At 44.0% G+C, this 24,974-nt stretch overlaps 2 protein-coding genes and 1 long non-coding RNA gene across 6 annotated transcripts; 2 read left to right on the top strand and 1 right to left on the bottom strand.

Annotated features, from left to right (window-relative positions):
- Positions 1–261: 261 nt before the first annotated feature.
- LOC127777981 (uncharacterized) lies at positions 262–4,412 on the top strand. Of its 2 annotated transcripts, none has more exons than XM_052304603.1 (5): positions 262–627; positions 1,714–2,026; positions 2,794–3,548; positions 3,655–3,753; positions 3,976–4,412. In XM_052304603.1, exons 1-5 carry the CDS (start codon positions 585–587, stop codon positions 4,224–4,226), a joined length of 1,461 nt encoding a protein of 486 aa, XP_052160563.1. In that variant the 5' UTR covers positions 262–584; the 3' UTR covers positions 4,227–4,412. The 2 variants fall into 2 exon arrangements, with proteins under 2 accessions (XP_052160563.1, XP_052160562.1); XM_052304602.1 differs by having other exon boundaries at positions 264–627; positions 1,711–2,026.
- A 3,657-nt stretch (positions 4,413–8,069) lies between these two features.
- On the bottom strand, positions 8,070–10,243 carry LOC127775706 (uncharacterized). 2 transcript variants are annotated; one of them, XR_008018017.1, is made up of 3 exons: positions 9,603–10,233; positions 8,486–9,424; positions 8,070–8,387 (listed from the first exon to the last, which is right to left on the bottom strand). It is a non-coding gene; the product is annotated as an uncharacterized LOC127775706 (long non-coding RNA). The 2 variants fall into 2 exon arrangements; XR_008018016.1 differs by having other exon boundaries at positions 8,486–10,243.
- A 942-nt stretch (positions 10,244–11,185) lies between these two features.
- On the top strand, positions 11,186–14,616 carry LOC127778066 (protein RDM1-like). Of its 2 annotated transcripts, none has more exons than XM_052304710.1 (3): positions 11,186–11,365; positions 11,481–11,627; positions 13,329–13,854. In XM_052304710.1, exons 2-3 carry the CDS (start codon positions 11,483–11,485, stop codon positions 13,703–13,705), a joined length of 522 nt encoding a protein of 173 aa, XP_052160670.1. In that variant the 5' UTR covers positions 11,186–11,365; positions 11,481–11,482; the 3' UTR covers positions 13,706–13,854. The 2 variants fall into 2 exon arrangements, with proteins under 2 accessions (XP_052160670.1, XP_052160669.1); XM_052304709.1 differs by lacking the exon at positions 13,329–13,854 and adding an exon at positions 13,923–14,616 and having other exon boundaries at positions 11,187–11,365.
- Positions 14,617–24,974: the final 10,358 nt, after the last annotated feature.

The following is a 24,974-nucleotide window of genomic DNA, read 5'->3' as shown; positions in this document are numbered from 1 at the left end:
AAAATTAAAAGGACAAGTCGCGCATAAAATATTAATTATGTTTTATCATCTAACAACAATGAAAATACTAATTATAAAAAAATTCATATAAGACGGACAGTCAAACTTTGGACACGGAAATTTAGGGTTTGTCTTTTTTTTTTTTGACGGAGGGAGTAACGTTTATACTTCACACAGATGCAGAGGATCCAACGCCCCAGAGTCAATTTCCCCACGTGCCATCTCGCTGCATCCGCCGCCGTGCTTGCGCTTGCGATTGCAGAGTTGCCATTGCCATCGCATTCAGTTGCGTTGATCCGATGGCGCAGTAGCAAAACCGAGTCTCCTCTCCTCCCTCCCTCCCTCCCTCCCTTCCCTTTGCCATCAAACGCAAGCCGGAAGAAGCACCACCACCTAGATAGAACAATAAAAATTGCTGCATCCGTCAGAGCTGGCCACTACAAAAACCAGCTGCATCACAGGAGAGAGCAAGCAGAGAGGCAGCTCTCCAGCTCGCGTTTGGGGTTGACCAGTTACTCCGGCGAACCGACGGCAAGCCGGCGCCGGCGGCGAGGGTCGTCGGGAGCGGAAGAGAGGGAGAAAGAATGGCCACCACCGCCTCCGTCCGACCTCCCCTGCTCCGACAAGGTGAATCCCTGCATCTCATCCTGCCCTCTTGTGCTATTGGGTTTATAGTACTTTCTTAGATTCTTTAGATTGGGTTGATTTGATTGATGGCCCAACATAGATATCGTCTTGGAGGAGATGGGAGCAACGGGTGTGTTGTGTTTTGCTGCTGTTCTTGGATTGGATTGGATTGGTTTATGTCTCTTGTTACTCCTGTAGAGCAACTCAAGAACTCAACCCATTTCTTTATTTATTTTTACACTTGTGTTTCTGTGCACTTGGATCTCAAGGAATTTATTATGTTATCAGTTGTTAGTTGTGATCCTGTTCTGTCTGCTATCCGGCCCAAACCCATCAACAGTAGTATGACCTCCTAGCATAAAATTAAATTAAATTAATCAGTAGCATGCTCTCCTTAGAGAAAAACAAAGTGGGATAAAGTAAACTAACCAGTAGAATACCCCAGTTGGGCACTTCTGATTGATTTTCATTCCTTCTAAATGTGCAATAGTTGATTACAGATGAACATAATAGCTGATGATGATGTTGGTACAGATTATGTAAGTTCAGTATTTTCTCTCCCTTCTAACAGTCCTGCAGAATTGGGAATCTTAAACCAAATTGCAGTACTGTGGGGGCAAGGCAAAACATAAATGTTTCAGTTAGGAGTAGACATCATCTTGGTAGTACATGTCCAAATTAAATATTAATCAGTGTACCACACTCCTAGCACTCAGTTTCTATGCAACAATTTCAACACTTTGAGATATCAGATATGTGGCTGAAAAATGCTTATCTAGATCTTATGGCAATTAATAGTAGTATATCTTTTTTTTTCGGGCCTGTTCACTTTGATGCTAAAAAAACCTTACCAAATTTTGGCATTGCTAAAATTTTGGTATAGTTGCGAAAATTTTGGCAGGATTTTTTATATAGTTATCAAAATTTGGCAGCAAAATAAATGTAGCCACTTTTTTGGCAACCTTATTTTGGTAAGGTTGAAAATGACATCAAAGTGAACAGGCCTTCAATCTAATTTCTGAATTCTGGAGCTGCAAATCTGCACACACACTAACCTGACGAACACTACTACCTGTATTGCAGCAGCAGGTTCAGAAAAAGCCTCACTCCTTTTCAAACCAAAGCAGAGAGCTTCTGTCAGAAGAAGAAGCTTCACTGCCAGGGCCAGCTCGAATCCTGTGAGCATCCCGAAGCAATGGTACAACCTCGTCGCCGACCTGCCGGTGAAGCCGCCGCCGCCGCTGCACCCGCAGACGCACCAACCACTGAACCCTAGTGACCTGTCCCCTCTCTTCCCCGACGAGCTGATCAGGCAGGAGGTGACCGAGGAGCGGTTCATCGACATCCCGGAGGAGGTCGCCGAGGTTTACAAGCTCTGGCGCCCGACGCCGCTGATCAGGTAGAACACTAGCAACTCCATCGGTTGGCCTAATAAACCAAAGTTAAAGCCAAAATATGAATTTTCAAGCTTAATTTTGAAGCTGATTTTGAAATATTTTCCACGTAGTTTTTATTGGATATTGGCTTTTAAATCACTAAGGCTGTGTTTGAGAAAGGGGAGATAGAGAAGATTGGAAAGATACGCAAAACGAGGTGAGCTATTAGTGCATGATTAATTGAGTATTAATTATTTCAAATTTTAAAAATAGACTAATATGATTTTTTAAAGCAACTTTCCTATAGAAAATTTTTTGCAAAAAACGCACCGTTTAATAGTTTGGGAAGCGTGCACGTGGAAAACGATGTGCATTCTATCTCCAATCTCCCAGAACGAACGCTGCCTAAGAATACACATACAAAAGGTTCACCTATAAATCATTATCTCCATCTCATAATTATTGTATTTATTAGATTTAAATTTGTCCCAAAATAGTTATCACTCAATCATATTTCATTAAGTTTTTTTTCCTATTCTACTTTTAACCACCCTTCCAGACTTGCACTCTTACCTATACGGTCACTATAGTTTCTTTTTTCTCAAACATTAATTTAATTTATGTTAAACAATTTGAGGCAGTAATTTTTATTCGTGGATAAGCCATTAGGAAATGTGGTCAACCAATGAGCCTCTAGAACTTCGTCTGCATTGTTGCCAATCTCAGCGCTGGAATTCAGAAGAGTTCTTTGTTAAAAGTTGTTGCAATGGCGGATATATTGGTGATGCAGGGCGAGGAGGCTGGAGAAGCTGCTGGACACGCCGGCGAAGATCTACTACAAGTACGAGGGGACGAGCCCGGCGGGGTCGCACAAGCCGAACACGGCGGTGCCGCAGGCGTGGTACAACGCCGCCGCCGGGGTGAGGAGCGTGGTGACGGAGACCGGCGCCGGGCAGTGGGGCAGCGCGCTGTCGTTCGCGAGCAGCCTGTTCGGGCTCACCTGCGAGGTGTGGCAGGTGCGCGCGTCGTACGACCAGAAGCCGTACCGGCGGCTGATGATGGAGACGTGGGGCGCCACGGTGCACCCGTCGCCGTCGGCGGCGACGGAGTCGGGGAGGAGGATCCTGGAACGCGACCCAGCGAGCCCGGGCAGCCTCGGGATCGCCATCTCGGAGGCGGTGGAGGTGGCGGCGAGGAGCGCCGACACCAAGTACTGCCTCGGCAGCGTGCTCAACCACGTGCTGCTCCACCAGACGGTGATCGGGGAGGAGTGCCTGGAGCAGCTGGCGGCCGCCGGCGACGTCCCCGACGTCGTCATCGGCTGCACCGGCGGCGGGTCTAACTTCGGCGGGCTGGTGTTCCCGTTCATGCGCGAGAAGCTCGCCGGCAGGATGAGCCCGGAGTTCAAGGCCGTCGAGCCGGCGGCGTGCCCGACGCTCACCAAGGGCGTCTACGCCTACGACTTCGGCGACACCGCCGGCCTCACGCCGCTCATGAAGATGCACACCCTCGGCCATGGATTCGTCCCCGACCCCATCCATGCAGGTCTCGAATTCTTTTATCGATCTCAACAATGCACACTTCTTCAGTTCTTGCCCCAATTTGAAGTTCTTGGTTGCTAATAAACCCAAGCCATTGTTTGCAATTGCAGGAGGGCTTCGCTACCATGGAATGGCGCCACTAATCTCCCATGTGTATGAGCTTGGATTCATGGAAGCCATTGCCATCCAACAAACCGAATGCTTCCATGGTACTCCGTACTACTATCTCCGTTTTATATTATAAGACTTTCTAGCATTGCCTACATTCATATATATGCCAATAAATCTAAACATATATGTGTCTAAATTCATTAATATCTATATAAATATGGGCAATACTAGAAAGTCTTATAACCTGAAATTATCCATGATTTCGTGCTCCCGAAAGCTGATGTATGTGATTGCATAATTTTTTTTGCTTTGAACTCCAGCTGCGTTGAAATTTGCGCGGACGGAGGGGATCATCCCGGCGCCGGAGCCGACGCACGCGATCGCGGCGGCGATCAGGGAGGCGATGGAGTGCAAGAGGACGGGGGAGAAGAAGGTGATCCTGATGGCCATGTGCGGGCACGGCCACTTCGACCTGGCGTCCTACGAGAAGTACCTGAGGGGCGACATGGTCGACCTCTCCCACTCCGACGAGAAGCTGCAGGAAGCCCTCGCCGCCGTCCCCAAAATCTGATCAATGCGATACAAAAATAATCATCAGTAACCAAGAAGAATAATCTCTGTTGTTGTGTTCTTGGCATGTTGTTGTTTTGCCTTGGCGATCGTGTTCATCTGCTGTTGATTTAGGGACGCATATGGTCTGAATAAATTTGATCAATAAATGAAGTAGTTTCTCCTAATAGGGGAATGTTTGGCACAACTCCGGATCCAACATGTTTTGGGGCTGGGTATTCTAGATTCACAAGTTCATGAATCTGAATTTACGACTATGTCAAAACATCTATCTATCTATCTTCTATTATATACTAAAAGTCCATTAAACTTTCTACAAACGCTCTCAAGCTGCCACGTGAGAATCCTACAAACGCTCCTAAGCCGTCACGTGGCGTTATAATAAATTGGTGGACCCACTATTTCTATAATAATAAATCGCTAGACCTACTATTTTCAACTATTATATTTATCTTTAGAAAAAAAATCCCACAGCCCACCTATTCTCCCATAGGCCCACCCTCTCCTCAGTGCGTGCGTACATACGTATTTGTACATACTCTAAATAGTCATTGTCACGGGGCGGTGGTGGCAGCGCTGCACGGCGCGGGGCGGAGCAGGGACGAGCGCGGACACGACGAGGCCGAGCATGCCGAGCTGGGACAGAACGCCGGGGGCGGCGGTGGTCCAGAGGTGGCCGGCGAAGGAATCAGCCGTGCCGGTGAAGTTGGTGAGGAGGTTCGAGGCTGCCACCAGCGGCAGGTGCAGCTGCTGCGTCAGGTACGCGATCATATTCGTGTTGAAGCCGGCCGTGGCGAACCTGTCGCACACATCGTTCGCTGCATTGGTAGAGTAGGGTGTATATTTTATTATACTTAAATTTTTATATATGTAAATCATAGATACATAGATTTATCCGGATTAACATGTCCAACATCTGTAATGAGGAAAGACGAATAATTTGGTTGGTTGGATTATACACAATATGTTAGATCATCTGAATATCCAATGGTTAGAAATGATGGACTACCGAATTGTATCCCTATACTGTACACATATTCATAATTTTCTATGAGGAATTATCCATAGCTATAGCCAATCGATATCTGCCATCAAATAATAAAGTTAGTATCAATTTTTCTACATAAATCAGTACAACCATTAATTATATATGGTTGTATATGTAATATCTTTTATAACTTAAGTTTTTACACTTTCCATATGGAACTTCAAGAGTCATATGTCTTAGACTCTTAGGTACCATACCAACCCCAATCTTCAATAGATAATTTTATAAATAACAATTAAATTCGTTTTGTGATGCTAACGAAGAAAATTCATGGAAACAATCACAATTTTAAACGTTGCAGATATTATTTCGCTGTTATACCGCTCCTATAAGTTTCTTAAATTCATCCTACATACGGTACATGTCCGCTCGAATGCGCGGGCTACCTTCCTAGTTGAGAAAATTTCTGTAGCACAGAAAATAAAGGTAACAAAAAAATAGTATATAAACCTACATACATGAACGGAACATATGACAGGAGTGCTATGAATTGAAGAAAAACTAAGTGGCATATGCTTCTTGTTGAAAAGGGAAAATTTTGTGCTATTTTTTAGTACTGATTTTTTTCCCATTGCTATAGATCAAATTTTCTCTGTAACATTTGGATAAATAATTTTACTTTTATTTAAAATAAAATACGAAACTTTAAACAACTATAATTTAACATATATAAACTTTCAACATGACCTAAAATCTAGAGTTGTGCTAAACAAGAGCATTTGCAATCATATCACTACCAAATATACTTCTAAAGCAAACACATTGCTACTAGCCCAGAGGCCGGAGCATGAGTTTCGATAATGGGTTATGAAGGGTGGAACTGGGAAATGAAAATGAATAGAACATTAGAATGAAATAAGGTGACATGAATGGACTGGACTGTTAAGATTAAAAGTTAATCCTTGGAGGTCGGGATAACATTTTCCTAGCCCATTTTAATGGGTCGGCCCAATAGAGGGGTATTTCTGTCTCGGAAAAAAGTACACCGAAGGTCCCTCAACTTATCATCGAGTTACAAAATCGTCCCCTAATCACAAAACCAGATATATGACATCCCTCAACTTAGAAAACGGTTTACTATAGGTCCTTCGGTGGTTTTGACTCCAGTTTTGTCCGACGTGGCGGTTGCGTCAGCGTAGGACCTACGTGGGCCCCACATGTAAGTGAAACCTTAGTCTCTTTTCCCTTCTTCTCTCTATCCTCTCTCCCCTCCCCTCCAAGCAGATCGCTGGAGAGGGCATGACGCGGGGTGGAGCGGCCGGCTGGAGGAGCGGGCGACGGCGCGGGGAGCAGCCGGCTGGCGGAGCGGGCGGGTGTCGGGCGGAGCGGCGGCGGTAGCTGCGCCCGCCGCATTGGCCTGTCAGAGGACCAGGCGAGCGGTTGACGGAGCGGGCGACAGTACGGGGAGCTGTTGGTCGGCGGAGCAGACGAGCGGCGGGCAGGCGCGCTGCGGGAGAGGAAGAGGCTGTGGTAGCAAGGTACACGCCATCGGCGCCGCGGTGCGTGCGTGGGAGGCGGCGACACCATTTGAAGCGTTTGGTTTTGGCTGTGGAGAGGCCACGGAAGCTGGTGACGTGGGAGGGCGGGTGCGGGAGGTCGTGCGGCACCGGCAGGCGACGGTCAACGTCGACCATCTGGAGGGGAGAGAGAGGAGAAGCGGGGAGAAAGAAGAAAGCGAATCCGTCGTCGTCCAGTTATACATCTCCGCCTCGACAATGGTCGAACCTCATCGACGAGGCGGAGGCAAATGGCGTCGACGGGGAGCCGGATAGGGAGAGCGAGGGTGGCGTGGGTGGCAGGAGTGTGTGAGCGCGGAGGAGCGGCGAGTGGAGCAGGCGGTTGTGGGCGGAACGGGCACGACGTATAAGATAGCTTCTTCCCATGTCGCCGCCCAGCTTCTTCCCGCGTGGTCGCCAGCCGCCGACCCTGCTTCGCCGCCGTCTGCCTCTCCCTTCTCAACCGTCGCAGCCGCCGCCGCCTCCCTTCTCTTGTGTCGACGGTCTGACCCCGAGGTCGCACGCGATGTCCACCGAATCTCCTCTCCCGCCTCGCCCTGGTGACCTCGTCCCCACCCGCCAGCCGCCCTGCAGAGAGGAGAGAAGTGAGAGAGAGATGAGGAAGGGAGAGAAGAGGAGGGAGAGAGATGACCTGGCATTCTGACATGTGGAGCCCATATGAGTTCTGCGCTGACTTAGCCACTATGTAAGGCATAATCAGGGTAAAACCTACAAAATGATCTAAAGTGAATATATATATAGAATATATATATATATATATATAACATGGTAGCGCTACATGGCGCGTGTGTGGCGCTACGATAGTTAGTAGCGCGACTCTCATCACTGCTGGCCTCCGGATTTTCCGTTTTTTCCCGATCCCGGAAAAAAATCCCACCGCATCCCTCTCGTTCCACCACTCTTCTCGGTCCTCCAGTAAAAGTTTTTCTGCTATTATTCCGTTCTTTCCTGTTAGACCGCGAGTAAAAAAATTACTTTGGAGCCTACAGCCACGAGTAAATTTTTTATTTTGGCGCACGCTCCCACTCCCGCTTTTCTCTCCCTCTCGTTCGATTCTTCTTTCCGTTCCTCCAGTAAAAAAATCATTCCTTGTTATTTCGTCCCTGTTAGACCGCGAGTAAATAAATTACTTTGGAGCCTAACACCGTGAGTTAAAAAATTACTTGTTTTGACCCTACAACAGTATGTCAGCCCGTGAGTAAATAAATCACTGCCAGTCAGATATTATTCACCTCCACACTACATTACCAATTAACTTGTATTCACCAGACAACCAAGCTACCAGTTAACATTGTAGCCTCTATTAACAATATTTTCTTTTACACACGGGTTCTGTTACATTCAGACACACACTATACAATAAACAAATTACATGCTTAAACTCAAAAGTAAAAAAATTACATAGGATATAAACACTCCAACAAAAATCATCAAAGAAATTCAGATCAGCAGATCCTCCTCTTCACCACGGGATCCATCTTTGATGGACGAATATTGTAGTGGAGGCGGCTGGCTCGCCAACCAACCAGCGTAGAACAGGACTGTGTGGCGGTAGCATTAGGAATCAGGATGGGCAGCCCAGGATCAAGCATGGCCGCTATTAAACATGCAGACCATAAAATCAGTAATGCCTCAAAAGATTAGTGCACTAACAACCAACAGAGGTGCATTATTAGTGATTGTTGAAAGTTATACCTCCGGCGCTAGCGACAATGTTTCCCATGTCACCGCATGATGCATTTCATCATCTTCGAGTCCACCGGGTTACATTGTGTTCCTGCAAGACCAAAATCTGCCATATATAAATGCACTATGAGTAGGCATGCCTTAGTGGATTGACTCATAGTATGAGGCTATGAGCAACTGAGCATTGCACAGGACATGGTGATGTTTGCAGGCTGAAAAGCCAAAAATTAATGCAAATGCAAGCTCATGGGAAATCGAAATGGGCATTTGGTGGTACATATCAGGGATAAGTGGCAAAGCGTTGATCAAGAGGCTTATGAATTGTTGATCGTGTGGATTAAGCTTATTAGAGAATTTTTGGCTCGTTTTTACCAAGAAAACTGCTGCAAGCTACAGAGTTGAAAGCACATAGTCCTACCAGCGATCATATATTTTCAGTTACCATCTGAATGCCATGGAGGACATAGAATAACTTCCATTGTAACGTTCAGTCAAAATTATTTACAGGAAACAATTGATTGTATATACAACTAATCAAATAAACCAAATTAGTACTAATAAAAAACACCAGTCTTGGTTTACCAAAGCAATCGTTTGTCAGAGAATGCGACACCTAAGCTGACTCTAGGCCACATGTGCACATCTACAGATCATCCTAGTTCTTCTGTTGTTTTCAGAAGCTAAGAACAGCCCTGCATGCATGAATCATCACATATACACTTATAGCACCAAGCGAAGCCATCCACCAAACAACTTCTAATGTGTTTAGGTTGGATGTGTCCACTCAATACACGGATACAAAAGACATGAATCAAAGATCAGTCAAAACATCAGAAAGATTAGTTCTGTTAGGTACCTGACATATATTAACTTCATCCCGTTGGCTAGGAATGAAGTTGCCTGTGAAACAAAGGTTCACGTTGGCCGCCAATTGAAACGTATGCCCTTCTGTCGGCAGGCATTAATCAGTGGTTACTACCCAATCTTAACAAAACCGCATCCCCACAGCCAACACAGGCACATAGCTCATCCAAAATCAAAACGACGGTGCAATCCAATACAGGCTGATAAAAAAACTACTGATACCATATAACGCTACTAGTTGATAGGAACTAACGAGCTGTACCTGAAATAGATTTCAATTGACTACAGCTGCTACACGGACCTCCTGTATTCTTTGCCGGCGCTGACCTGCCGCGCACGATGCCAACGACAATTTACTGACATTCTTCGCCACCGCTTTAGGGGAGGAGGGAGAACGACCCATCGGACCCCCAGATCCGCAGCCTCCTCTCCGAATCCTGCCACCCTCTGTGCTTCAAATGTCGTTGGTACCGCTGCTCTCCACCCACCACCGACACGCAAGAATCAAAAGAGGATTCGGGCGAAGCTCTCCTAGATCCGGCGATGGGATGGATGTCGGCGACAGAGGGGCAGCCGACGGTGCCATTTGGGGGGGGGGGGGGGGGGTGTCGCAGCCTCAACCGCATGGTGCCATCCAGCAGTCGATGGAGCGCCCAAGTCGCCATCCAATAGGGGAAAATGTTTTGGGGCGGTGTTGTGTAGCACGTTACCTCGCAGCCGCCTATCCCCGCCTGGAAGGAACTTGCGGCGGCGCGGGCGACCTCCGCTGCACAGGCGGCGAGAGAAGAAGGGCGCTCACTGTCGCCGGCGAGAAAAAAAAAACTAACCGAAAAAAGTGGGGAGACGATAACTACGACAGTTTGAAATGACTGAAAAATCGCTGCTGTATACATTGTGCCTGGAAAAAATTAAAAAAAATTGGCTCGTAGTTAACAATTAATTGTGTTCATAGTTAAAAAATAACTCAGTGTCCTGATGAGTTGGAGTGAAAAAAAAAAGAGACTACCTTCGATGGCAGTTAAAAAATAACTGACTTGTTTCAATGTGAGTCAAAATGATTCCTAAAAAATTTGAAAAAAAAATATACGTGACTAAACGTGATGTTTATTATAGTTGCTGAATCATACTTAGTTAAAATTTAACTGACTAAACATGAGTATATATGGTGAGCTTAGTAAAGATTTAACTCGCAAATTAATATGTATGGTGCTATGGAGATACGCATTGGTGGTGTGGGGGGAGAGAGAGGAGGGTTGCGCAGCACGTGGGACTGAGGACGTGTAGTAGTCAAAAATTGAATATCATAATCAAATGGGTGGATTGGGGGTGGGTCTGGTTACCGTGTTAGGTGTCGTTTAATACGTAGCACCTTAAGGTGCCATATAGTGTATGTGTGTGTATATATATATTAAATTTGTTTGGTGCTCCATGGTGCCCGGGCACCATTGTTGAAATTGAGTATATACCCAATTCAAATGAGTATGAAACTTTTTCAAATATTTAGGTATTAACATTAACAACTTTACTAACTAGTTCAAAGTAAGTTTGAACTGAATTTGAACTTGTTTTTGTTAGATTTTGATTATAGGTATATAGCATCTAAACATATAATTAGTTAGGTATGTAATTATGGATTGTGAGATAAAGTTAAATTTAAGTTGTTTTGTTGATAGGTGTAGGTATAAATCAAATTCTTATAACTTGGTATATACTCACAATTTAAAAATTTTGAAAAATTTAAGTGATTTTGTGTATTTGATACCATGGTGCCCCGGCACTATGGTGCCCATACGAGTGTCATATATGGTTTCGCGGACAAGTTGAGGGACCTTAGGTGTACTTTTTCCTTCTGTCTCCACCCTCATCCAGCGATCCAAAGCCCAACACAGCAATCGAGGGTTTCGGCCTCGTCGTCCCCGCCGCCAGCGACAAGCGACGGCGAGCGAGCCAGCGACCTTCTCCCTCGCGCGCCGCGCCGCTTCTCCCTTGGCGCGCCGTGCCGCCGGTGACGTCTCCGTGATCCAGGTGAGGACCCGTCCATTGCCCCCCTCGCTCATCATCATCCACGGCCTCGACTCCACCGTTCGCCAACGGCGTGACGCTAACCCCCCTAGATGTGGCGGTGGCCGGGCGCGGCTAGGTATGAAGAGGGCGGCGCCGTGGGAGGAGCCGCTGGAAGTCTCCTCCGACGACTCCCTGAGCTCGGATTCCGACGATGAAGCCGGGAAGGGGAAAGGGGACAACGCCTTCGGGCTGCCCAATTCCACCAAAGCTGCCGCACCAGACGGTGAGAGCTATCCCAGTGATCTGTCTCTGTCTTTTTGTTAGCTCACGAGGAGATTTTTCATATTTTTGGTTTGTTAGCATGCTATATGGCCTCGCTATGCTCTCACAAGATTGTTTTGAATGTCTGTATTGTGTGTTGCCTGTGAGATATGAGTTCAACATGGAGTATGGATTTTTAGTCTGTGTTTCCTAGCTAGCTTATGTTGTTTCGGACTGTAAATTTAGTCTATTTGTGAAATTAGGGCTTGTTTCTATATGCAGGGATCAGAGTCTATCCATTTGGATGGCCAGGGATTTTAACTGCAGTTTTCTATATCTATCCAAAGGGATTGGATCTAGTCCCCTTCCACTCAAGCAAAGCCATAGTGGTTATTTACCCGTTACCTTTCACATCGGAGAATCAGCATTACTGTAGATTCGTTAACGTTATCTTAAGATTATTTTGGCCAGCCATCTATGGAAATTTGGGGCTTGTTCTTTTCATATTTATTGGGATTGATATAACAGTAAATTATATAGCAGTACACTGGGGGAACTCACGTGTTTTTCTCTAGTGGTAGTATTCATTTTTCTTAGACTTTGCTAAAGAACAAACTAAGCATGGGTTTTCTTTTGAAACTAAGCAACATTACCTTAGCTAGTGTTCTATTCTTACAAGGTTACGCGCTATATGTTATTTTAGCATTCTATATAGAGTATAGATTTCATGTGACCAAGTGAATGTTCAGTATTTTGAAGTACATGAATTTATTGTGATATTGTTGATATTTGAGTTATCGCAATTGTCATGGAGGAATTCCCTGTTTTCCCTGTATGTTAATATTGCCCACATGTTATTTTCACAGTTGAGGTTTGAGTTTGAAAGTTGTCCACTTGTTGCCATTATTAAAAGATGGACATTTTAAGAAAAGTTGTCTCCCAAACAATGGTATTTACTGCTGGCTATACCACTTATATTAACAGGCTCATAGTGCCTGCATCCAGACAATCTTGCAGGTTACATCTGTACCTGGTTTTACATGCTGATTTGGCCAAAAAATTCTTGGAGTTTTTAATATGATTTTGTGCTAATTATGAACACCACTATAATAAGTCTATCTAAGTTTCATTTTATCTCTTATAACTAAGTATGTAATTCATACTCTGTCATTCAAAGAATTATCATGAGTTGCCCGTTACCTTGGAGCTTCAACAGTCGAGCCCTATGCTTTCTCTATATACCCTATGGGATGAGCCAGAGACCAACACTACAAAATAAGTTAGCAAATTAGTACTCCCTCCTCCTTCCACAAAAAGTTACACCTATTACTTTTGTCACCAAGACCAAGGAGAAATTAACTCATCTTGCATGTAACAAAGATCAAGAAGTGTATGCACGCATGCAACCAATTAGTATTACGATGGCTCCTTGGGTTTTAATCAAACATTTAATTTACCTCTCCATTTAAGTTTTGGATGCATAGACACTACAAATAGGAACAACTTATTTGGAAAAAAGACTCAAATATGAAATAGGTCTAACTCTTGTGGATGGAGTATAATTTTAGTTCTCAAGCACTAATAGAGGCTTTGAGCTGGATTTTATACCCTTCAGACATGGACAATAGCGTTCTGCTTTGGATTGGCTCATGTAGTTTTAAGGTTTTTTTCCTTTCTACGTAGAGATACAAATTTCCATGCTTACTATAATGAGATCATGCAGGTGCACTGATCAGGAAGGCTGAAATGTATCAAGAGTATATGAAGCATATTCCAGTTCCTGCTCACCGTGGATCTGTAATCCCATGCACAACATGGCTGGGACTCGGCAGGTCGGTGAAGCAGTTATATAAGCAGCCTTTACATTACCTTACCAATGTCCTCTTGAAACAGTGGGATCAGCAGAGAGTTGGGAGTGATGATGAGCACCGGCCTCTGGATGCTATCATCCATCCTGTGAAAGCTGAGGCCCTTATTTGGATCACTGAAGAAGTCCATAGGTTGACCACCTCTAGTCAACATTTAGCCAGTCTTTGGGCATCAGCTCCAATGTATCATGCCTACATAGATCCAGTGTTCCCTCCCATAAAGTTGCAGTAGAGCGTTTTTGAGAAAAAAAAATTAAATTGTAGTAGAAGACGTTGGTTTGGGTTGTCTGTTTTGTTGTCTTTTTAATTGCTGTAATCAGTAAGCTTGCACAGTTTGGTTTTGGTAAATCCAACAAAGCCTTATGGATTCCAGATGATGCATGTTTCTGAGTATTACCTCTCATTGTTAGTGTTCATTTTAACATTGGTTTTAGCTCTCTGAACAACAGCTATGTCGAAGAAGAAGAAACCTGGTGGTGTGGATTTCAATGCTTTGAGCCGGCATGGGTATCGTGGCGGCCCATCTGTCTTGACGGTGCCCCCTCCAAAGGTTGAGCCTAACTGGTCTTGGTCCACCGGGAAAGATCGCAACGACAAAGATCAAACTGAATCCTATGAAGAACGGGAGCGCACAAGAGCTGCAGTAACTGAGGGAGAAAAGCTTATTGGTGTGCGAAACCCGCAGCCGAGGCAGATGGAGAAAGAGAATAAAGATGCTTCCTTCTCACAGAAGGAAAAGCGGAAGAGAGATCGTGGCCAGGCTAGCAGGGGGAAGAACTACGTTGAAGAAGAGAAGCGACTTCTGAGGGGGAGTGGCGTCTACTCTGGCTTTGACACTTGATGCTCTGTTTTCTGTGCCTTTGTTTGATATGCATAGTAAATTGTTTTGTGCTTGTGCTATTTGATGTGTGTTGGTAGTTCGTGCTTAATCCTCTGCTTCCATATCTGTGGCGTTGTACTGATTGAATTGAGTTCATCTTGGATCATTGGCATACCGTGTCCCATATTTGTTGGTAATTTACTAACTTGAGATGCAACTTTGTGCAATCTTTGTTGCATGCACAACTTTGTTGCATGCACAACCGCGCTTGTTGTAAATATGTACTCCCTTTGTCCCTAAATATTTGACGCTGTTGAATTTTTTAAACATATTTGACCGTTCATCTTATTAAAAAAATTAAGTAATTATTAATTCTTTTCCTATTATTTGATTCATTGTTAAATATACTACTACTACTCAATCTTTTGAATAATATTCATAAAAATTTTTGAATAAGACGAACGGTCAAACATGTTTAAAAAAATTAACGGCGTCAAACATTTAGAGAAGGAGGAAGTAATTGCTTTAAGCTATACAGAGGGGGTGGGAGATGTCAAGGTCACATGGGAACAGTTTATCTGCAGTTTATCTGTGTGAGGATGTACTAGGAATCTAGAATGACATGGTGAAGTTCTTCAGGATTTCGTTTACTTCGGCTCATTTTAAGTCCGTAAAAAACAAAACAAAAAAAAACACTGCCAATTAGGACCGGTTTTGTTTTGATGCCTTATTACCCAAAAAAAAAATTCGCTATCTGAAAAGGAGTGGTTTGTTTTCGTTTGGCGTTCAATTTGTGTGAACGTGAATTGAATTCACGCTATATTTGTGTGAAGAAAAAGATAAAGCACATTTTGTAGGGTAAAGTTCTGATGGTGTTTGGTATGCTACCCACCTACTGTGTAACTGGGCCTCTTTAAACAACCTTAATTATGTTCATTAGTATGGTCAAGCCAAATTAAATCAGCTGGTATCACGGATCATCGGCACCTGCCCAAACAATCACAATTGTAAAAGCATCAAACTAAACACGTCAGAAAAAGGATAAAGCAAACAGACCACCAAGTCGGAAAAAAAAGTGAGCGTAATTTAATTGATATGCTCACTCGAGTTTGAGTCTTATGGTATGTTATGGACACTTAATATTTTAATAAGCAGTTGTTTGGTAGTCAGCTTATAAGAATCTAAATATTGGTTCTTAGCTTCTAGCTTTTGATTCATTTTCTCTGGATTCTACAACTCCAACTTCTTAAAATCTAGATGAAAAATTAGATTGTTCGGAAATAGCCAGCAAAGTATAGTACCGCTATCTAAGTAGCCACAAAGTAAGTAGCAGACCTATAGCCATGATGTCAAATATTTGTTTCCAAATACTTAACCCGAGTCAACCTAACAATAAAAACAATGCAAATCAGATACAAAGAGAAAAAAAAACAAGCATATTTAAATAACGACACCATTTTCCCACTCAGATAGTTGTCTTAATCAAACATAGCAATTTAGTATCATTCAACACCATGGCTTTATTCTTTATTTCATATATGCAAGTACTAAAGATCGACATTTACACCCATTTGTGTGTTCGCCGCAGTAGTATCTGAATATCCGCGAATTATAAGTTGATCTAGATAATATGGCCAATCACATATGTCCTCAGTATATATCGATGGCATATAATGTAAAACAAAATTGGGATCAGAGCATTAATCAATTATATGTTTGTCTATTTGATACTCCTCTATTATATGATTATTCTCTTTTAGGCAAGATTAAGGATAGCATTAAAAGACTAGAATATGGTTATGAGATGTGATTACGATTATTCTCTTTTGGGCAACATTAAGGATAGCAAGAAAAGACTAGAATATCCTTACTCGATGTGATTTTGGTTGTAGGTGAGTTGGTAGTTGGGGTTAAAATAAGTAGAAATTTGAATTGGAGTTGATGGATATGTGACAAATACTATACCAAATTCACTTATACTTTGGGTCAAGTAGAAATGGACACATCTTTATACTATGGAACGGAGTGAGTAATAGCATTACCAATAGATTAGCAATAATCTATCCGTAAAATTTTTTGAAGTTATAAGATGAAGCCTAAATTCAATTCCAACAACTAAAATGAGCCTTGTTAAACTTCCAACTAAACTAAAATTTTCGTTTCTTTCCTTACACGACGCACTCCCTGTCCCGATGCCAGTGGTTCGGGAAGTATATGATGAAAGAGGAGAAATAAAGGAGGAATGTGCTAGCAATGAAGTAGAGGATAGAAGCGGCGAAGAAAAGGAGGGACGTTCCAGAAATAGAGTTGGAGCCTCCCCTCAAATTAAGGAAATGAAAAAACTAAAATGCTAACTCAAAATCGTGTACAGGGCTATATGGGATATGTTAGATCTGATTGTTTGACTAAAATATCTCATAATCAGTTTTGGGAAGGATTTGAGAATATACTGTTGGTGATGCTCTAATTGCTAGAGCCATGTATTTCGTGTCAACAAAATATCTTGGTTAATTGTTTTTCTCTAATATCTCATGCTGACCTTTAATCACTCCATAATAACTATGATTTAGAAGGCTTTAATTACTCCATAATAACTATGATTTAGAAGGCAAAGGCTCAAAAGCTCTAAATTTATCACGCAGATAACAAATATAACATGTAGGGTATTGATATTATATAGAGAAGTGCGGTAGGGCATGCAATTATCATGGTATCATATACTATCCTTTTGCTATCATTCCTATATAACCATTTTCAACGACTAAGCTGTGGTGGAATATCATTCCTATATAACCATTTTCAATGACTAAGCTGTGGTGGAATAGAAGTTCTCGTTCTCATGCTTTTCTCCTCACTAGTAATTGTGCACATGTAATGCACATTTTTATAATATACTTTATAAGGACAATCACAATCAAAATTTACAAACTACCTTTATTGAAACATATGTAATCTGTTTGACTAAATTTAAATTTATAAGACATCCTTGCGAAACCTATAAAAAGCAAAAGTAATCATGTTATCACTACATATTATTTTAACTTTAGAAACGCATAAAAAGGGACCAAAACAATTGATCAACCTGCTAGTCCCATTGTACTTCGTCAACATTAATCTTCATCTACTCTGAGGATATTAGCTAGTACCGTAATGGCAACAAACAGTTCTCAAATTAGATAAATGTATCCATCCTATTGTGGAAGTAAAACAAAAACTACATTATCTGGTATCATAATACATTAGTACACTTCGTTACATGGTTTTTACGCACCAATCAATCAATAAAGATTATCACAAGAACGATAATCTCATTAATATAGAACTCTAAATATTGGGAAGCAAACAGTAATAAAACTATATATGTAGTTACATCTAACCATATTTTATTTAATTGTTAAAGGGAGGCATCTTGCTGATTCATCACCACTGTAATAATTTTGCCCAAAATAAAAGGAAACTAAATCACATTTTTTCACAATTTTTTTTCTCATTTTGTCGATAATTGAAGATCGGAAGTAGATTTTCCATCCACAGACTTTTATTTTTGCAATAGACAATAATTCGTTGCACATTATTTGTAAAATGGGACAAGTTCTACTATATAAGTACATTTGGATCACTGCTTAGCTGCTTGTACATCCTCATTGAGACACAATGCACTACACCGAGCTTTCTTTATGGCCTCTTTTCAAATGACCAGGCTACATCATGTATGGAGATCCTGATTGTTGCAATATCTGCTGAGAAAGGCAAAAGATAGATTAGATTATGCATCGCAATCAACATCTAATTCCTTCGAGCTACCAACGATTAATTCCCAGATTTCCAAATGATTCTCGGAAAGCCTTCAAACTAAACAAATAATTTGCATTAAATCACGTATCACATTTGCTGGAAAAACCTAGAGAAGTACTTTAATCATCTTCCTGTCATGAGATGCATGTGCAATGCTCTACCGAAAATGGAAATGAACAAAATAAGAGCAGATGTGCTCTGTAATTTATTCTGAATTTCTGGTGGTAGATGAGTTCTTTTTAAGCTGCACAAATCTTCAGACAGGGTGGGTGGTTTGGCCTTGATTGATCGTCTCTTCTTAATCTAAATGATGAACTCTTCGGTGCCAGTGTCAAAATCTTCATCTCCGCCGTCCTTGAATTCTTCTTGATCAGGCAACAATTTTCTGAAAAAAATTGATAGCAATTTCATTACTTGTTACCTTCTGCATTGTGTAATCTGGTCCTCTTTCAGGTGGTGAAACTACTATCTTTGTCAGCAACATCACTGCTGAGCTTTGTGCCTCTACTGTCCCCCGCAAACAGATTGTACTTCTTGACATCAGAAGGAGTTTATTCTCAAAGAAAATACAGATTGGTTGTGCTCAAATTTAATCTTGACATACTTAGCTTCTCCTCTACGTCCTTGGCGTTAGAAGAGTGCACAACAGAGCCCAGGAAGACGGTGATGAGGAAGCGTGCTACACATAGAAAAATAATTTATGCCCTCTTTATTCGCCCATCAAGGAAGTAGTTCATGGTTGTTCTTGTTCCTGCAAGAGTTTATGGCCATCTACATCAGGTCATCAGAAAAGTGAAATAATATGATTTCCACAGTGACAAAAGATTCAAAATTTGTGCATGTTTGGACGAACATACAACTACAGGCAGACTTGAGGAGACGATGTTTGTCACAGACAGACTGATAAATGCTCATGCATACTGTGATATCAAATCTTGGATGCAGCTATGTAGCTAGCGACAGTCCCCCGTGCTTGTTTTCCCAAAATGGGTTCAGAGATTCCATCCAAACTCACACTGTTAACTTGAACCAATTCTTCACATCCAAATTATTCTCATTGAGTGTCAAATCACAGCTTCTTTGGAAAATAACACTACATTATATTCCTGATGGCTAGATATGATGCATCAACATAGAGACAACCAACTGAACCAAGAAACCAGAAAAACACTGACCTGAGGTGAGCCGAGGGAAAAAGCTTGGTACGCACTAAGAAGTCAATTGATCGATGTTGGGACAATGGGGATCAGATGATATGGGATTGGAAACATGATTTAGGGATGAACTAACCTGATTTAGGGATTTAGTCATTTGGGTTAGGGATGAACTAACCTGATTTTGGCGGTGGAATTCAGGACCACCTGTCGGCCGTCGTAACAAAGCTTTGTCGTCTCCACGCTCCAGGGCTACCTGGAGCTTGGCGGAGCTGCACGCAGCGAGGATCGAGGGGCGGTGTCAAAGGGAGTGGTAAAGCGGACGCGTGGGCATCGCCATCAGGTGTAATCACCTGGGCGGAGGAGTGGAATCGGTGATTACACTTGATCTGCGAATGAACGGTAGAGATTTAACATGTTGATTTGACATATAGGATTGGAAAGGGTGAACGCCTCATTTCTATATTAATACAGATATGAATTACGGGCATAGTACGAAAATTTCCCGACCATTTTAATATATCGTTTCCACAAAACTAATACAACAATAATATCTTTACTGATGATTAGCTGTAACTCTTTGAGCAAATGCTGGCATTCTATTCCATTATCTTAAAAAAATCTTTACCGATGATGACCATTTCTAAAAATTTAGCTTTTCTAATTTCTACTAGCATCGTATTGAAATTACCACTAAATAGCTAAATTCATAATATATGAAGATTTTCTGAATGTTTCTATAAAATTAATAAGAAAATGATATCATTTTCGACTGTTTTCATCTCTAGCAAACGGGCAACATTCCCCTCACCTCATAATTATGCCATTACGTTTACGCACCATGCAACCATCTACCTAATAGCTAGTTGGGCTGAACCAGCCCATTAATAGCTGACCACTTGCCTAATCTAAACAGAAGTGAACAACCCAATTAAGTAGCTAAACAATCACGACACAAAATTTTCCGAACTGTTGAGAGAATCGGAAGTCCAGATCACCTAGCGCAACTCCGATGGGAAACCTGCAGCGTTTTGCTCCTATCTGGACATCGTGTACGTGTGGTCGATGGTTTGGCCCGCTGTGTGTCTCCGATGACTACATCATGAGGTGGGACGACAATTCACCGGAAAAAACCGGAACTAGAGGACTCCACAGTTCAATTGAGCAGATTGAACCGACTAAGGGTGTGTTTGGTTGGGCTTTTCAACCTGCTTTTACTTTTACAAAAGCCAAAAGCCAACCAAAGGGCCCAAAAGCTGCAGCTGCTTTTGCCTAAAGCTAGCTTTTGGTGTAGTACAAATCAAAAGCACCTCTACCCCCTACTTTCACCTGCTTTTGGGAAAAAAAATTATCCACCTTAGCCATTACGAAGAAAACGGTTCGATAATCTCGTCTCATGTCATCCCGCATCCGCACCACGCGCAGCAGGAGGGAGGAGAGGCGCATCTCCGGCCGGCCGCCTCATTCCCCGCATGACGGCGGCGCCGCCCCTGCTCCTCCCTGCCTGACGCCGCCCCTTCTCCTCCCCGTCTGACGCCAACCCCACCCCTTCTCACCCCTTCTCCTCCCGATGAGGCGACCTCCCGGCAACGCGGCGAAACGGCAAGGCGGCGACCTCCCGGTGAGACGGCGAGCTTCTCCCCCACCGCGCCCCCTGACTCCCGTCGCCGGCCTCCTCCCAGTGCGGTGGAGGCAGAGGAGAGGACAACGTCCATCTCGTCGTCCTACGGCCTCACTGCTTGCTCGACGCCGGCAACACCCGACGCCGCCCTACTCGTCCCCGCTCGGCGCCGACGCTGCTCGTCCCCGGCCGGCCGCCGCCTGTCCTTGTTCGGCGCCGCCCTGCTCGTCCCCGCCCGGCGCCAGCTTGCCCTCGGTTGGGGCGCGCGAAGGAGAGGATGGCGACGACTCCGCCGCGTGCGTCTGTTCTCCCCCGCCGCCGCCACCGAGGAATCGAGCCGCCGCCGCCGGCGTCTGCTCTTCCCCGCCGCCGCCGCCGAGGAATCGAGCCGCCACCGCCGGCGTCTGCTCTTCCCCGTTGCCGCCACCTGTTCCCTCATCCCGTGCTGCGCCGACCGGCGAGCCTCGACAGCGAGCCCCCACGCCACGCGACCCGTGAGGAAGAAGATGAATGCATTGAGCTGAGATCCCGTGCAGGGTCCAGTCGTAAGTGAGAGAAGTTTCCCAAAAACCACAGGTGATCAACCAAACGGTCGTAAGTGAGAGAAGTTTCCCAAAAACCACAGGTGATCAACCAAACGGGTTTTTGACTTTCTCGTAGCTGCTTTTCCAAAGCTACTTTTGCAAAAGCTAAAGCTGTCCAAACGGGTTTTTGACTTTCTCGTAGCTGCTTTTCCAAGCGTGAGGACTCGAACCCTGGTCTGCGCACTGAGAGCACTTGGCTCTAGCCATCCTACCGTTTTTTCACTTGTGAAATAGAGGAAATATACATTTTATATATATATTAGTTATTGAACCGCGGTTCAACCGACAGTTCCCTGGTCAGTCCATCGGACCGGTGAACCGAGGGGTTGTCTGGGTCACTCACCGGTCCGGTTTTCTCCACCAGGCAATGCAGCGAGCGTATTCCTAATTTACAACTAGGTAGTAGCATCAACCCGCCTGATGGTTCAAACCGAGAGAGAGAATGTAACCTACCGTTGGGTATGCGGTTCCATTTCAATCAATTTCAGTAATCTTTTATATTATATATATAATCGCTACAAGAATTGATAAAAATTGTGTCAGGGGTGGGCTGGCAATAATGTTAGTTGGCTGAGTCGGATAGCAGACATGGCACTTTGACACACAATATGATTGAGTGAAAAAATTATATTTTAGCATTCATTATCGACATGAATAAAACAATTTTAGCTTTTTTAGATAATGAAATAGAATCACAGCATTTGCTCAATTGACGAGTATAATTATATATTATTTAGATGAATTAAGCTTAGTTTATACATCCTTATATTCCTTGCTTATAGATCGTAGTATCCCTGCATGTAGGTTATTTTGCAAACCAGATTCTTGATTTCTAACAAATGAAAGAAACAAAGTAGTTTAATCCAAATTTCATGTAGTTTGGACGGTTTAGCTTTTTTTTTTTAATATGTCAGACGTGAAAATTCCAGCTATGTTTAGTGCTCTTAAAATTATAGAGGGATCTTATAGGAGAGCCTCAGTTATAGTTAATAATAATTACAGTTCAAACTACGAATATACGCCACCTCATACGAGATGTGCATTTTGGATAATTTTAACCTATTCCAGCAATGTTCTTTTTCCTGACCTTCATGAAATTTTTGATATGTAGTACAACTTTGAGGGGAACTACGACATCAAGGTGATACAGAATGCTGGCATATACGCTATTCTTCGCACCGGGCCATATATTTGCGGCGAATGGAACTATGGGTACGACTATATATGCTCAATCTTACACATTTGTTTGATAGATAAGGGATTGTTGAATCTAAATATGTTTCCTCCACTATCTCATAAAAACAAATCACTTACAAAGGAAAAGAAGTTGAAACATTGAAACAACTTGTAACTACTACCCATAACTATAAACCATATTATACATTTTAAAATGTTAACCTATTACGTATTTATAGGAGGCAGTAACCTAACCAGTCATGCCAATGGCCCATAGCTGCGCTAGCGGATCATACAGTTTTCACCCTCTTCCTATGCACACATTCCACACTGCCAGTAACCTATTTTTCTTTCATGAGAGTGAAGCAGAAGTTGTTTCTGTTCTTTCTTGCCCACCAACTTTGCGTGACTGTGATAGGCTCTCCTATTTCGTGCTTCGGCTAGTAGGATGGGCCTCGGACCCACGGGTGGTCCTGATGCAAAGGCGCTTAGGGATGGCAATGGGGCGGGGCGGGGCCGGGTTGGACTAGAACGGCCCTCCCCCGACCCTCGACTTCACCCACCGCCCCTGGCCCCGACTGGAGATGCGGGGCCAAATCAGGCACCGTCTCCAACACTTCCGGGGCCCGCATTTGGTAGCATCTCCATCCAATTAGCACCAAAAATCCAAGGCAATCATCAATTCGGCAAAAGCAAATATTGTACATACCATCAAAAATAGCATGAATGCTTGAATAGCATCACGAAAAAAATCAGCAAAAACACATATTGATCCATCATTCCATCCATGAAGCATGCATGACCACAACTCCCTTGTGGCTCGCCGGCCGCCTCGCCCTCGCTGTGCAGTGCCCGTGTGCCTCCCCGCGCGCCGCCCGTGCGTTGTCGGCAGACCGGAGTGAGAGGGATACTAGAGAGGATAGGACTCGGGAGGCCGGAGGGGAGGGGTTAGGAGGCAAGGAGAGAGGGCGGAGGCCAGAGGGAAGAAGAGGTGAGGGGAGAGGGCAACTGGCGACGACGAGATCCTGAGGAATGCACGGTGCTCCCTGGCGCCCTGCGCCACCTCTGCCTGTGTGGTGTGGGCGCCGCCTCCGCCTATGTGGTGTGGAGATGGGGAGAAAGAGGATAAGGCTAGGGTTTTGTTTTTATATCTCAGTTGTTTGGAGAGAAAAAATAACATTTCGTCTCTCCGCCTAGGGAAGTAGAATAAAGTAAGATGTGCGGGCGTGCCAGTGTACCACGTACACAAAAATAAAATGGACAAAGGAAAATGTATTTTATTATAATTCTCAAGGAATTACGAAAATACAAAATCCTTAGTCAAATCCTTAGTCAAGGAATCACGAGGTGGATCTGACTTGGCGATTGTGTTCTCCTGGTTCCCAGGGTCTCGGAAAACACCCGGTTAATTACTCTCGCGGGTTAAACCCGCGAGACACCTCCAATTAAGCTGCGATGGTCGTCGTCGTCGGTCTTCGCTTCACGTTCTCCCATGCATGATTGTGATGGTAGTGATGATGTAGATTTGTGTAGGCGCCGACAGCAGTCCACGGCCTCATCTGTCCATGCGTCGGTGTTGGTGACGTCGCCTTCACATAGACTCCGCCCGCCCTGCCGTTCAGCCTCGTCGGTGGAGGTAAAGATGGTGCTTGTAATGAAGACTAGCATGGCATTGGTCGTCGGTAGAGATGCCAAGCTTGTTGTCACTGGCGATGGGGTAGCATCGCCCTTCTAGTCTCCACGGCACTGGCCGACCATCGTCATGGTACAAGAGTTAGCTTTCTGATCACTGCAGCACATAGTATTGAGCGGTTTTTAGGGGATGTTAGGGGCGTAGCCTAGCTTGAGAACGATGAGACGCGTTCCAGGAACTGGGTGGCCCTCTTGTATATGCGCCGACAATTGGAGCCAAAACCCAAATTATGTTGGGTCACCTCTGATCGTAGTGGCTTGACTTGGGAGTACTGCGCCGTCAGTCTTCGCTTCATGTTCTCCCATGCATGATAGTGATGGTGGAGTAGATGTGGGTGGGCGCCGACAGTGGTCCACGGCCTCGTCGGTCCGTGCGCCGGTGTTGGTGACGTAGTCTTCGTATAGACTCCGCCTGCCCTGCCGTTCAGCCTCATCGGTCTTGAACAACGTGTTGGTGTATATTGTTGTTGAAGACATACATGGAATTGTGTAGCTAAGATGACTCGACGCCATAGCAATTGCATTGGAATTAGATTATAAAGGTAGGAATGATCAGCGGTGTCCACGGCAACTCCAGCGAGATGGTTCGGGACGCAGCCAGAGCTGATGACGCCTTGCGGGCACCGAGTAGTGGCGCTCCGGCCGGCGTTCTCTTCAAG

The sequence above is a fragment of the Oryza glaberrima genome, chromosome 6 (genome assembly GCF_000147395.1).
Source record: "Oryza glaberrima chromosome 6, OglaRS2, whole genome shotgun sequence".
NCBI classification, from domain to species: Eukaryota; Viridiplantae; Streptophyta; class Magnoliopsida; order Poales; family Poaceae; genus Oryza; species Oryza glaberrima.
This window is presented reverse-complemented; position numbering and strand designations above follow the sequence as displayed.

What these genes read in the sequence shown, in the direction of transcription:
- LOC127777981 (XM_052304602.1), top strand. Translation starts at nt 585, where the DNA reads ATGGCCACCACCGCCTCCGTCCGACCTCCCCTGCTCCGACAAG. An exon ending in CGCCCGACGCCGCTGATCAG is followed by an intron (nt 2,027 to 2,793) that starts GTAGAACACTAG and finishes TTGGTGATGCAG; the next exon opens with GGCGAGGAGGCTGGAGAAGC. An exon ending in ACAAACCGAATGCTTCCATG is followed by an intron (nt 3,754 to 3,975) that starts GTACTCCGTACT and finishes TTTGAACTCCAG; the next exon opens with CTGCGTTGAAATTTGCGCGG.
- LOC127778066 (XM_052304709.1), top strand. Translation starts at nt 11,483, where the DNA reads ATGAAGAGGGCGGCGCCGTGGGAGGAGCCGCTGGAAGTCTCCTCCGAC. An exon ending in CAAAGCTGCCGCACCAGACG is followed by an intron (nt 11,628 to 13,922) that starts GTGAGAGCTATC and finishes TCTGAACAACAG; the next exon opens with CTATGTCGAAGAAGAAGAAA.